A 14,766-nucleotide genomic window follows, 5' to 3' on the forward strand; every position below is an offset into this window, starting at 1 on the left:
GAAGAGAATATATATATTGGTCCCAAGATTACACCTGTATTATTATTTTTTATTTATTTATTTATAACATTATTTATTTTTGAGAGACACAGAGAGACAGAGCATGAATGGGGAAGGGGCAGAGAGAGGGAGACACAGAATCTGAAACAGGCTCCAGGCTCTGAGCTGTCAGCACAGAGCCCGATGCAGGGCTCGAACTCACGAACTGTGAAATCCCGACCTGAGCCGAAGTCGGACGCTCAGTGGACTGAGCCACCCAGGCACCTCCAAGATTACACCTTTAAAATGGCTGTTGCTCTCTTGGACTTTTGGTATTTAAGGACTTGACTTTTTAGAGTCCTGAGCATTCAGTAATTTTTTAAAAGGATAGAGAGGCTTAGGTAGCTCAACACTATCATCCTCACTCTTCCAACAAAAGCGAAGCCAGTGTTAATTCATGAAGATTGTATAAGAATGAGTTGTTCACTAACAGTGTGCTTGTGAATAAACAATAGGCCTATAATAGCCTAGTGGGTAGGCCCCAAGTTATAGACTCTCTGTCATCTCAGAGCCAAGGTGTTCAAAGGTCTTGATCCAGAGGCCTACACATTGGGGATTCTGACTGGTGAGATAACCTTAACAGCCAGCCACCTGTTGTTTTCAAGATGTTCTGATGGTGTATATCATTTGTGACATAAATGGGCATACCCTCTGTGAGCATACAGTGGTTTGCTAACTGGTCTTCTGGAGATCAGTACTGTTATGAAGAGCACTTTGGAGCAGAGGGGGCCAATCAGTAAAGTTTAATTCCATACTGCCTGAAAACTGCTTTGTTTTTAGCTCTTAAAAGACTTACTACCGGGGCGCCTGGGTGGCGCAGTCGGTTAAGCGTCCGACTTCAGCCAGGTCACGATCTCGCGGTCTGTGAGTTCGAGCCCCGCGTCGGGCTCTGGGCTGATGGCTCAGAGCCTGGAGCCTGTTTCCGATTCTGTGTCTCCCTCTCTCTCTGCCCCTCCCCCGTTCATGCTCTGTCTCTCTCTGTCCCAAAAATAAATAAACATTGAAAAAAAAAATTAAAAAAAAAAAAAAAAAAAAAAGACTTACTACCTTGGAGAGGAGGCTCCTTAATGAGTAAGTTCTGAGTCAGTGATTGAGGTTCATCATTTTATTGACACAATCTTAAATAGTGACCTATTTAAGATATTTTAAACCCTAGTGTTTAAATAATTCACTGAGAAACAACCATAGTGAATATTTATTGAGTACGTATTAACTATTAACCATTTTGCTAAACGTTTTACAGGCCTTATCTCATTTAGTCCTTACAAATCCCTATAAGGTAGGTTCTCTTGTTCTCCCCATTTTTACAGAGAAGACAGCTGAGGCACAGAGAAGGCTAAATAACTTTACCCAGAGTCAAATAGCAAGTAAGAGGTAGAGTCAAGGTTTTGAATCAGGAGGTCTGACCCTAAAACCTGCATTAAACAAACAACTGTGTTAATACTGCCACTCCATAACAGCAATGAATTATTTAATTTTATCCAACTTGGTAGTGAGGAAGAAAGTACATAGCCTCAGAAAATAATGCACTGAGTGTATATTGTTGCAAGAGTGTGATCATGGCAGAAGACAGTAACAGATTTTAGCTTTGAAGTGTTTAAACATAGTTCATTGAGCTAAAGATCTGCTGTGCTTTTGTGTTGCTCATGCTCAGACATTTAGTGGTCTTGTTTTTTAGGGCTTTACTCTGGGTTTCTGTTCTGACCCCAGTGGATACAGGGAGTCAATATGCAGCTCTTTTCCCATCCTCAGCCCTGAGCCGACCCCCGGAATGGAAAATTGTGACCCAAGTCCAGCTGCTGGCCTGTCTTTGCTTTCCAGCCCAAGAACTGATTCCCTCTCTGAGAAAATTGGAAAGGCTCCTGGAGGCTGCTGAGAAACTTTGATGTAGAGGTAGCAATTGAACAGATTGTCCTTTAGAAGCAGCCAAATTTCATTTTCCAGATTGAAAGACAGACTTCCAAGAAAACTTTTCTTTTTAATGTTTTGTTCTAGCATCCAAAAAAGACCCAACTTCAGATCTGGGCTTGAGAGTTTCTCATGGCTATTCTTGTTCTAGGTGGAGGGTGGTTGGCCCACTCTCAGATGGCATGTATCTTAATAGCTGTATGGTTGGCCAGGCCAGCCTTCACCTCCCTCCTGCTGGGTTCCAAGAGGAAGTCCACTTGACAACTGCTGGGCACCTCCCAGTACACTCACCAGAGTATTTTGGTGTCACTTTGTGACGGACTTGGACTTAAACTCCTGCCCAACCGCGAGCTTGTTAATATTGTGGCTGCCCTCAAGTTACTTAGCCTTTTTGAGCCTGTAAATGAGTGTTATAATACCTCCCTTCAGGGTTAAAGTGAGGATTAAGTGAGAAAATTATTGACATGACTAGTGGACCTGGCTGGAAGTATGGGCCCTTAGTGAATGTTAGGTTCTGATTATAGTGTTAGAGAAGCAGTTAGTGATTAAGAACATGGTGCCTGGAATCAAGCAGATCTGAGTTTGATCCCAGGTGTTTCATTTCATGGCTGTGTGACCTTAGGCAGTTGTCATGATCTCTCTAGGAGTCCATTTTCTCACCTGTCAAATGAGGGTAATATTAATACCCACCTCATAGGCCTGGTAGGATTCATTGAGCTTATGCCTATAAGCACCAATTATAATGTCACACGTAGTAAGCCTATAAGGAATTACTGCTCTTTATTATTACTGGCGGTGTTAGTGTCCCTCACAGAGGTCCTACCCTGTGTTTTCTCTCCGAATGGCCCCTTAGTGTTATCATTTAGTACGTTGTATACTTCATTGTTTGCTGCAAGGCAGTATATATCCCTTTTATCTTGAGTCATTTCTCCAAAGGACTGATTGTACCCGAAGGGCCTGCATTTCCCACTGTTACTCATTTTCTTTGTCCTCTTGCTTTTGCTTTTCTCCCTGTCGTGTAACAGGGTGGGCACATTCAGCATTCAGTGGAGGACCCCTCATCTAGCCAGGGGCATTTCCTAGAGATCTGATAATTGAGAGGTTTGGATGGCTAAGCACTGACCTGAGTTTTGGTAACTTAAAGCCCAGTTTTATCATTCCTACAGGTTGATGAATGGCCTTTCATTAGATATAATCTGCTTTTTTTTTTTTTTTTTAATTTTTTTTTTAATGTTTATTTATTTTTGAGACAGAGAGAGAGCATGAACAGGGGAGGGGCAGAGAGAGAGGGAGACACAGAATCTGAAATGGGCTCCAGGCTCTGAGCTGTCAGCACAGAGCCCGACGCGGGGCTCGAACTCACAGACCGTGAGATCATGACCTGAGCCGAAGTCGGACGCTTAACCGACTGAGCCACCCAGGCGCCCCTATAATCTGCTTTTTTATTCAACTACAGCTCCCTACAGCCCCATTTCTTTCTCCTGGTCATTTATTTTGGACGAGTCATTCAGCATTCCCATGTTCCTAGCACACTGGGTCACCTTAAGGAAGACAGGAAAAAGAAGCTAGAACTTAGACTTAGCAGGGCTCAAGTAAAAAAAAGCCTGTACTTAATTCGGGTAGGCAAAGTAGTGTCTTCCTAGCTTTCCAGAAGAATTTGAGACCAGGAAGGGAAAATAACATGTAAGTTGGAAGGAACCATAGAGATCATCTAGGCCACATTATACAAAGTGAGAAAACAGCCTCCGAGAAGTAAAGTGATTTGCCCAAGGCCACACAGCAGAGTGGTAACAGGGCTGGAACTAGAGGGCTGGTTGTCTGACTGCATTCAATACTCTTTCAACTCGTAGTCTTATTCTGTGGTTCTCCTGGCCCTCTCTATGGTAGTATAATCACAGAGCACTATAACTGCCATATATTTAGTTGAACAGATTCCTACCAATATTTAAAATATAGGCGATATTTCTCCTCTGAACCCTCACGTATTTATACTTTATTATTATTTTCTAGGGTGTCAGATGCCTGATACATTCAATTCATGGTTTCTTATAACTCTGCTTCACGTCTGGTAAGTGAGCAATTTAAGTGAAGTCACCAAATTTTTTTTTTTTTTTAAACACTGCTGACTTGTAAGGTATAGCCTTCAGCAGGGCTGAATATATGAAATGGCAGTTGTTCAGGCATTAAAAACTGTTCCTTTCATTTTAATAACTAATGTCTTAAAGCACATTTTTACTAAAGGTCAAAGCATAGTCCCAGAAAGAACCTAATATTTGTAGGCTTTTCTCAAAGAACACCTACCCCAGTGAACAATGCTATCAGTATCTCTTAGAGACTCTATGAGCTTGGATGGAAACTTCTCTCCCTTGGCTGTTTTAGGAAAGTTCACATTTACGTAAAAGTGGTTTGAATTGTGAGAATCCGTGGTCATTTTCATTGCTGGTCATCAGAAACTTATAACAAATTATAGCACTGACATTTACGCCTGTACCTCTAAAATGTGCATACAGGTTAGATTCGTGCCAGGTTTGTTGCGTGTAAAAATATTTAACACCTTAAACAGTATATTTTTTCTTCAGCTGCAAATTAAGTAGCCAAAAAAATCAATTTTTCATCTAATGTTACACAGTATTAAAGGTCAGAAGGATATAGGAGAGACGTTGAAGTGGGGGCTGGGGAATGCATTTATTGAACTGCCAGATCTCAGGAAAGTAAATTCTGGAGAACTAAGTTTACTACTTTGACCATAGTGAGTATCTGAGGAACGTGGGGAATGGTTGCCCTGTCAAAAGGACCCTTGTTTGAGACTGCCTTCAGCTGAGCTTTGCATCACAGAACTGACTACTATATAAAGACTTTTTGGTTTTGATCACCTCTGAAATATTTCTCCTGAACTCACATAGTCACTGAGATTGGCTAAGGGGCATAAGGTGGCAATTTATTTTATGTTATTTTTTTTCTAAGCGAGTACTTCATTGAGTGCACACTATGTCCTGGGCAGTTTGCTGGGAACTAGCTGTGGTTCTCAAGAAGCCCACAGTCTAGTGAGGGAGATAAGACATTTAATTTTTTTCTTTTTCAAAATTTTATTTATTTATTTTGAGAGAGAGCGCGCGCGCACATGCAAGCACGGGGAGGGGCAGAGAAAGAAGGAGAGAGAGAATTCCAAGCAGGCTTTGCACTTTGAGCGCAGAACCTGACGTGGGGCTCAATCCCATGCACCATGAGATCATGACCTGAGCTGAAATCAAGAGTCAGATGTTCAGCTGACTGAGCCACCCAGGAGCCTCAGGAGAGAAGATATTTAAAATAGTCAGTGACAAATCGGAGAATGGCTAAGTTCTGTAATAAATCTGAGTAAGTAGTGCCCATGGGATCACAGAGGAAGCTGCAACTATCAAAACCGTTACTAGTTCTGCCTCTTCTTTGAAATGTACCATGTCTTTTAGTCACATAGCTGTGAAGGCAAACTACCTTCTGTCTGAATGGTGAAGGTTAGGAAAAGGCTTAGGGAGGGCAGCTGGGTATACTGGGAGGAAAACTACTTTTTCAAGAGGAGAGGACTGCAGAAGTGGCACTGTAGAATTACTCACTGGAAAGGTGGGAGGGTTCAGAAGAGGCGAGGCTATTCCCAGAGGAGCTCAAAGATAATATTCAGAGCTTGTATGAAAGGCTCTTTATTGCCTATATAACTAGAGGTATCAGAGTGTTAGAGGGAGTGGATGGCAAAATCAAATATATAATCCCTGTGACCACATCCCAAGGTCAATCCCTAATAGTAGCCAGGAGAACCTTGAAACTACTTACAGTTCTCTCAAGATAGCCACCGTTTCCAGACATGCTTGCTGTGTCTTCCTTGCTGAGGTTGGTTTCATTTCTCAGAGGAATGGGGAGTACTACTATTACCAGTTAAGTAGCAGGAGGGAAGCTGTCTGCTTCAAATCTACATTTGGTCTCCCCTCCACCCTTTCTCTTTAGTTCTCACGATCTGCAGTCTTCAGTGGAATGAATCAGTAGCTTTCCAGTTTGAATCAACAAACTTTTATTGGGGACCTACTGTGTGTTAAGGACTGTGGGGCTTTGGAGAAATGGGTATGACATGATGTGCATTGTCTAGCAGATAACAGGCAGGAAGTATACTTTATGGCAACCTTTCCCACTGAATTCCTCTACAAACCTGCCCCAGACACTTCAGACAACCGGCTGTCCTCAAATACTCCCATGTCCTTGCTCATATGTCCTGGGTGTTGTTCCTGATATTCCCTAAACCTAAAATGCCCATGTTTTCTCTGATAGAAATTCTCCTCACCCTTCATGGTACATCTCAATGTCATCTCTGCCACAGAGCACTCTTTATCCAATACTGCCCCCCACACCGCAACCACCACCAAATTTGGATTTAGTTCTACTTGCTTGTACTTCCAGAGTATCCGCTTGTGCCTTGGGCACAGCACTTCTTTCACCGCCATCCATTATAGGCAACTGTACTTCCTGCCTGAACTACAGTTTTGTAAAACTTGTGCTGTTTTGGGGCCCACTTGTGCTGTTATCCTCCAAGAAGAACTGGGGAGACTTTCTCTTCTAAGGGATAGGGGTATTAGGAGGAGTAATCATTCCACCCAAGTCTGTGGAGAAGCTATGTTCTTCCAGCCCTCTTCTCTTAGCCTGAAGCTCCAAGAAGGTAACTGAAGGATAGCCAAGTCCAGTATTACAGGGCCCAGTGGACTTCCTAGAGATGTATAGGGTTGAAATACCTCCTGAAGGTGGTAGTATGAGGGAGAGGTTGGGAGGCTTAGAAAGCAGTCATAAAAGTAGAAAGAATCTGCCCCATCCCCCAAAGGGGGAAAAAAACCCCTACTAAACAGAATACCCTGGCAGTGGACTTTTCAGAAAGCTTGCTTGGGTTCCCAAGTGTGATGGCTCCCTGTTGGCCTTTAGAATAGGGATGGGATTTCTCACATCCTTTTAATTCCTCTGGAGGAGGTGTTGATGATTCCCTTATCCTATCTGCCTTCTCTAGTTCCCAAGTTTTTCCTGTGTATGTCCAGTTTCTAGAGGGGTCTTATCAGTTGTGTATTCAAGTGAACTTGTAGCAGCTGCAATGACTGTGTGTCCTTTGTCTTTGCTGAACAAGGTTAGTATTGAATGTGGCTGCTGAAAAATTGTTGAGAGAGGTTGCTGTCTAGGCTTTCCTGCATCCAAATGTGTACTTGATAAAAGCAGGCCTCCTCCTCTGTTTACTGTCTTGGGCAATGGCACTGCAATCCATTCAGGTGTCCACACCAGAAACTGGGGAGACCTCCCTGACTCTTCCCTTACCCCCCTCATCTGGTCAGTCACCAGTCACCCCTTCAAACTTTTTTGCCCATGACCCACAGTAACAAATGAATTTTACTTTGCAACCCAGAACACACATGTCTCTGATACTACAGTTTTGTAAAACTTGTCCTTAAAATGTCAGATAATCTCTGATATTTTCTATTCCATTTGAATTCATTTTAAAGAAAAAATTTAACATGTGACCTGTTAAATTGATTTTACTGGATTATAAGAAACAGTACTTGAAAACTGGTCTTTGGCCTCCAACTTCCATCTTCACATGCCATTGATCTTCTCAATACAAATTAAATTAGCGTGCATGCACGTGCACACACACACACTCTCTCTAATAGTTCTCCATTATTCTCAGGACAAAGTATATTTCTTAGCATGGCATTCAGATTCCACCAAATATGCCACCCCTGCTACTCTCATATGGTACTATTCTAGGTACTGCTATCCCCAACACTCCCTCCTCTGCAAGATAAAACAATATTATATAATAGAAATACCTAGTTTTCTTCTGTCCAGAAAGCCCTTCTCTCTCCTCTTTACCTGACAAAACTCCTGTTTTTTCATTCAGTATCTAACTCAGGTATCATTTCTGTTTGAAACCTTCCCTTTCCTTTGAAAGCAAGAGTTAGTTCCTCTTCTGTATTTACTTAGTATTTTAGGGACCTCTATCATAGCACTCATCACATAACATTTTTATGTTTTATCGTATCAGTCTTCTTTGTGGATGGTGACTTTATTGAGAGCAAGAATTATTTTTATCTTTTTGGAAAGATATGAAAATGAGATATTACTTCTCACAGTTCTGTGTATTATTCTTAGTTTGTATCAATAAATGTTCATCAAGTAATTGATGTTCTCAGATCTAACTTGACTCGCACGGCATTTGGAAGGGTCCTGGCACTGTCTTTTGGTTGGGCAAAGCTCTGCTCCTGCTTAAGTTTCTCTGGGTTGTTACATATATGTAGCTGGAATTTATGTTGGCGTTACAAGTGTTAATAGATTTGTAGAGACTCCTCTCAAAATTTGTCATGGAACGCTAGTACCTTCTAAATGCAGAAGTAAATTTTAGAAGATGGAATGGGATAAATAAAATTAGAGTATGCCTATGATGGAGATGGAATGGGGAGGGAGTAAAATGCAGTTTGTATTTTAATTTTAATTTTTTATTTTTTAAATTAAAAAAATTTTTTTTAATGTTTATTTTTTTTTTTTAATTTTTTTTTTCAACATTTATTTATTTTTGGGACAGAGAGAGACAGAGCATGAACGGGGGAGGGGCAGAGAGAGAGGGAGGCACAGAATCAGAAACAGGCTCCAGGCTCTGAGCCATCAGCCCAGAGCCCGACGCGGGGCTCGAACTCACGGACCGCGAGATCGTGACCTGGCTGAAGTCGGACGCTTAACCGACTGCGCCACCCAGGCACCCCTAATGTTTATTTATTTTTAAGAGAGAGAGTGTGAGTGGGCGAGGGACAGAGAGAGAGAGGGAGAGTCCAAAGCAGGCTCCAGGCTCCAAGGTGTCAGCACAGAGCCCGATGTGGGGCTCAAACTCACAAACCATGAGATCATGACCTGAGCTGAAGTCAGACAATTAACTGACTGAGCCACCCAGGCGTCCTGCAGTTTGTATTTTTAAAAATTATTTTAGGGGCGACTGGGTAGCTCATCAGTTAAGTGTCCAACTTCAGTTCAGGTCATGATCTCATGGCTTGTGAGTTTGGGCCCCTCATCGGGCTCTGTGCTGTCAGCTCAGAGCCTGGAGCCTGCTTCAGATTCTGTCTCTGTCTCTCTCTACCTGCCCCTCTGCTCACACACTGTCTGTCTGTCTGTCTGTCTCTCTCATATATAGATAAACATTTTTAAAAAATCTTAAAAAAATTATTTTAAAGTCAGGTGTGTCATAAATATAATTACCAAGCCCTTTACATATGTTATCTTTTATTTATTTACATGTATTATCTCACTCATTGTTACAACTACTTTATTCTTGTTTTATATGAGGGATCAGAGGTTTTATATATGAGGGATCAGAGGTTTAGAGAAGTCAAAAAACTTGTCCAAAGAACTAGTTAGTACATGGCAGAGAGAAAATTCTAAGTGTGGATCTGGCTAACTCAACAGTGTTAAGTTGCTTTCCCCATTGGTAATTAAAACTACCAAAGTAATTAAATAATTGCTGATTGATACTAATACTATTTAATATTTATTAATACTATTTATTATTTAAAGTACCTGCTTATTCTTTTTTTTAAAGTTTATTTAGAGAGAGAGTGAGCAAGTGGGATGGGGCAGAAAGACAGGGAGAGAGAGAATTCCAAGCAGGCTCCGAACTGTCTTGAATTCATGTATCTTGAGATCATGACCTGAGCCGAAATCAAGAGTTGAATGCTTAACTGACTGGCGCCCCAGTACCAGCTCATTATTAAACATAAATCCATAAAATTTTAGGGGCACCTGGCTGGCTCAGTCTCTGGAGCATGCAACTCTTGATCTCAGGGTTGTGGGTTCTAGTCCTCCATAGGGTGTAGAGAATACTTTAAAAAGGGAGGAGGGGGATGCTGCCTCGGTGGCTCAGTTGGTTAAGCGTCCAACTCTAGATTTCATCTCAGGTCATGATCCCATGGTTCATGAGTTCAAGTCCTGAGTTGGGCTCTGCACTGACAATGTGGAGCCTGCTTGGGATTCTCTCTCCCTCTCTGTCCCTCCTCCATCACACAAGCTTGCACTTTCTCTCTCAAAATAAATAAATAAATAAACATTAAAAACATCTTAAATCCATAAAATTATTACATCTGTTCTCCAATTGAACCTGTCCTCACAGGGCCAGAGTGTGGGAGAGAGATATTAAATCATTTGGGGCGCCTGGGTGGCACAGTCGGTTAAGCGTCCGACTTCAGCCAGGTCACGATCTCGCGGTCTGTGAGTTCGAGCCCCGCGTCAGGCTCTGGGCTGATGGCTCAGAGCCTGGAGCCTGCTTCCGATTCTGTGTCTCCCTCTCTCTCTGCCCCTCCCCCGTTCATGCTCTGTCTCTCTCTGTCCCAAAAATAAATAAACGTTGAAAAAAAAATTTTTTTTAAAAAATCATTAATAGAATACAGCTGAAATAGCATGATGAGAGGAAATGGCAGGGAGAAGAGGGGTACATAATTTAGATGGGGGGATGGGTCATTCAGGGAGGGCTTCAGTCTAAACTGATGAGTAGAAGTTAGCAAGTCAAAAGGTGCATGAAAAGCATTGCAAGTAAAGAGATCTAGTGGTTCAGTCCTTTTACCAGCTGGGCCCTTTTTAAATATGAAATTTTATACCCAGTCACCATATATGCATAGATAAAGAATTGCTGTTTGGGTTGAGGAAGTGAGAATGACCTGTTCACTCAGGTCTTCACAATGTATGCACTGGTAAGGGACTCTTATGTAGCTCTGTGGAAACTCAGACCACAGTTTAAAAACCACAGATCCAGTTCAACCCTCTCATGATTACAATGGGGAGACGATTTTGGCAATTTTAAGGAATTTGTTCACAGGCCTCTTCATCTGTAATGGAGGACCTGAGATCCAAATCTGAAGCTAACTGCTCCTTCTCCATTCAATACTTGGCTTCCTGCTTGAGTGTTCCCCTTTGGTGGTCATGGAGATGGGGTTTCTTCCCATGAATATGAACAGCATGGCACTGATCGCCAATGATATGAAATTGTTTCTTGGTACTCACTGTCTTTGTCCTGGGAGAGGCCACAAGTAAAGTAGACCTGAGAACAGTTCAGGGTGATAAGCTCTGTGTATAGCAGACCCACAGATCTTATGGGAACACAGGGAAGGGGGACTGCCTGGGGATTGTCAAGACAAGCAGTTGCATTGGCCTCCTGGGGTCTAGAACCAGAGGACATGGGATCTTAAGGAGTTATTAGGAGATTAAGAAGTAACTGTAAGCTACTTTTTAAGATACTCCAAGTGATTAAGATTGATAATCACTGATTGATAATCAGAAACAGGACAGAAGGGAAACATTTTGTTATTTGTTTTTTACTTTTATTTTGTTTGAGAGAGAGAGAGAGAGAGAGAGCATAAGTGGGGGAAGGATAATGGTGGAGCAGGGAGAGAGAGAGAGAAAGAGAGAGAGAATTTTAAGCAGACTCCATGCCCAGCGAGGAGCCCAACTTGGGGCTCGATCCCTCAACTGTGAGATCATGACCTGAGCTGAAATCAAGAGTTGGACGCTCAACTGACTGAGCCACGTAGGTGTCCCTGTTTTTTTTTTTTAATTTTAAGATGGGGAAATACTGGAACATTTTTATAAATCTGGGGGAAGAAGCCTCTGACAAAGAAGACAAGGAAATAAATTGTGCAGGTGGGAAGGGGTTGGAAAACAGACTGGTCCCAGTCTCAGTCCAGCCAGAGAACTGCCTTGGCAGACACTCCCGGCCTTTGCAAGAGGGCTCTTCAAAATCGCCACAGCAGTTTTGATGCAGCTGTAGGGCTTTCAAGCTCATGCTGGATTCCAGCAACTTCAGATCTGCTATATATGGTGAGCCCTGGCCATGTGCACATCCTTTCTCTCCCTCCCCCAGCCAGTCATTCTGTTCAAACACACAAGTAGCTTTTGCCCAAACCAAAGGCCTATGCAGCATCATTTTGTCAACACCGCATAAACTAAAAGCACTGGTACCTGCTACCCAGGAGCTTGGTCTCTTGGGTCCGACAGGCAGGCCACAGGCCGGGTGTAGTTCTTGGAGGAGGCTCACTGTCAGGTGAGATGGCTTCAGGAAGTGCCTCACCCCACTTGTCTGTTTGCCCACAGACGGTCCTGTGGCCCCCATGCTCCCCACATAAAGGTTAGGCTTCATCGGGAGGGAGTTTAGGAAACCAGGTGGAGATAGCCATGTACACAGCCCCAGGAAAGGGTAAGCATGCCAGCTCACAAATAAATAAACTCATTCATTAGCACACTGCTGAGGCTTGAGTGTGGGCATGTAGGCTCTGCTTCCTTGGCCTCGGCTGATGGCAGAATAAGGGAAACAAGCTATGTGAAAGTCCCCTTTGGGATTCCTTCATTAGCAGCCAGAGTGACAGACCTGTCTTGAATGCCCACCAGTCTTCATTGAATTCCAAATCAGATCCACTCTGAGCAGCTTATAAACTACCATGAGGGAGAAAGAAGGCCAAACACAACTGGTATTGTCAGAAGGCCCAAACAGAACAAGTGGGACGGGATACTCAGAGCTGCCAATACATGGCAGGAGGTCAGCGTCAAGAATAACAAGAATTCTTCCCTCCCAGATTTAGGTAGAGAGGAGGAAAGCATGGCTAGGACTGTTGTTCCTTCGAACTCTGCAGGCAGTGTTGCTGTCTTCTTCCTTGTCTGATCTAGCAGGGAGAGGCTCTTGGAACTGTGCTGTCACAGAATGGGGGAAATAGCTGATAGGGACACTGACCTGGGAGACACTGTGGCTTAGGGGAAAGCAGAAGTTCAGGCTTCATTCTAGCTCTGCTCTTTTAAGTTACTTAAGTAATTATAAAATACATTTTAAGACTTTCCAAATGATTAAGAAAGGTGATCACTAAAGGGAGAAACAGGATGGAAGGGAAACTTTCTAAAAATTTTTTATTTTAAGATAGGGAAACACTGAAACATTTTATAAGTCTAGAGGTAGAAGCCTTTTAAAAAAAAAATTTATTTAAAAAATGTTTTTTGGTGTTTATTCACTTTAGAGAGAGAGAGAAAACGAGTAGGAGAGGAGTAGAGAGAGAGGGGGACACAATCCGGAGCAGGCTCCAGGCTCTGAGCTGTCAGCACAGATCCCGATGTGGGGCTTGAACCCACAAACCATGAGATCATGACCTGAGCCGAAGTTGAACACTTAACTGACTGAACCACCCAGGCACCCCAAGGAAGAAGCCTTTTTACTTCCTTCTCTGCTTTCCTCAGAGCATGAGTGTTCTTTTTTGTGAAATGAGAACAGTTAAACTAGGTTGAAAGAGTGAATGCAAATGCATTTTTGAGTGACAAGTCTGATATTAGAGGGCGACATCAGTGACAGTAATCATTATTATTATTTGCCTTAAGGTAAAATTTTTATCTTAGCCCTTTGTCTTTCGAAACTCCTAGTGAGTGAGTCTTTTTCCCTTTTCCCCTGTCTCTGTGCTTACCTTTCAGTGATAGTTGGGAGTCAGGACTAGGGCTTGACCACTCCTTTTTTTCTTTACTTTGCTAGCTGAGTTATTTGCTTTCCTTATGTGTAAAAGATATCAGTATTATTTATGAGCCACTGGGATCACTGAGAGACAAGGATGTACTGTGAAGCTCAAAACCTCAATAATAAGTTGTGGGTTTAAGAACATCATCAAACTTGGGAGGGGTAACTGGAATTGCTCCTAAACAGAGAGTAGTTTATATACAGACTAAGTCCACACTCAGGGTAGGTACTTAGTAGATACTTGTTAAATAAATGATTAAATTATTTATTTAATAACAAGAATGTTTTTATTACTAGAGTCTCTCTTTGTAAAAAGATTTTTAAAATTAATCTATTTTTGGTCACCTGGGTGGTAGAATTGGTTAAGCATCTGACTTTGGCTCAGCTCATGATCTCATGGGTACATGAGTTTGAGCCCCGCATTGGGCTCTCTGCTGTCAGCACAGAGCCTGCTTTGGATCCTCTGTCCCCGCCCTCTCTCCCCCTCCCCTGTGTGTGTGAGCTCTTTCTTTTTCAGAAACATAAAAAAAAAAAGTTTATAAAAGGTAAAAATAAAAAAAAATCTATTCTTTAATTTTTTTAATGTTAATTTATATTTCAGAGAGAGAGAGAGAGAATGCATGCACGCACTCGTGAGCTGGGGAGGGGCAGAGAGAGACAGAGACAGAATCTGAAGGAGGCTCCGGACTCTAACCCACGAGCCATGAGATCATGACCTGAGCTGAAGTTGGATGCTTAACCAACTCAGCCACCCAGCTGCCCCTAAAAATAATTTCTTTTTTGAGGAGTTTTAGGTTTGAGCAGAAGGTTATCTCTTTTTAAAGTTTATTTTGCATTCTTAAGAGCAATTTTTATTATGTTTTATTTAGCAGGGAGGTGTTCCCCCCCGCCCCACTTTCTTCTCCACTTTCCCTAGAACAGAGCTCTGAAATTATGAAGTTGAATCAGTAGTAAAATGTAATTTGGCTTCTCAACATTTAATTTAAACATTTATTATGAGGAATGTATCCATGATGGAAATTGAAATAGAGCTGTCCTGTTCTGTTACTTAAACCTAGTGTTCTCAGTTGTTGTGGAATGTAGTTTCCTTAGTGACTCAGACTTAACTGTTGTACAGTCAGAGCCTGTGACGGGTGCTGGCTTTGTTTTGTGGTGGGCACCAGGGTCATCATGTCTTTTTCTTGTTTGTTTACCATTTTGGATTTGCTTCATTCATTGTCTTTTCACCTGCCAGTGTACTTTAACCTTTTCTGGATGATTTGGGGGGGTCCTGGTAATGCTTAACTGTAATTTGC

The 14,766-nt window shown here is 42.3% G+C and overlaps 1 protein-coding gene across 7 annotated transcripts in view; it reads left to right on the plus strand.

The window, feature by feature from the left end:
* Positions 1-14,766, plus strand: part of LOC123579567 (ubiquinol-cytochrome-c reductase complex assembly factor 1) — a 104,075-nt gene that overhangs the window by 39,193 nt on the left and 50,116 nt on the right. For all 7 annotated transcript variants that reach the window (XM_045443618.1, XM_045443620.1, XM_045443623.1 and 4 more), the window contains one exon: positions 3,958-4,015. In XM_045443618.1, coding sequence (XP_045299574.1) covers positions 3,958-4,015 — 58 coding nt within the window. The remainder of the gene's footprint in view (positions 1-3,957; positions 4,016-14,766) is intronic.

This window comes from Leopardus geoffroyi, chromosome A3, assembly GCF_018350155.1.
Source record: "Leopardus geoffroyi isolate Oge1 chromosome A3, O.geoffroyi_Oge1_pat1.0, whole genome shotgun sequence".
NCBI classification, from domain to species: domain Eukaryota; kingdom Metazoa; phylum Chordata; class Mammalia; order Carnivora; family Felidae; genus Leopardus; species Leopardus geoffroyi.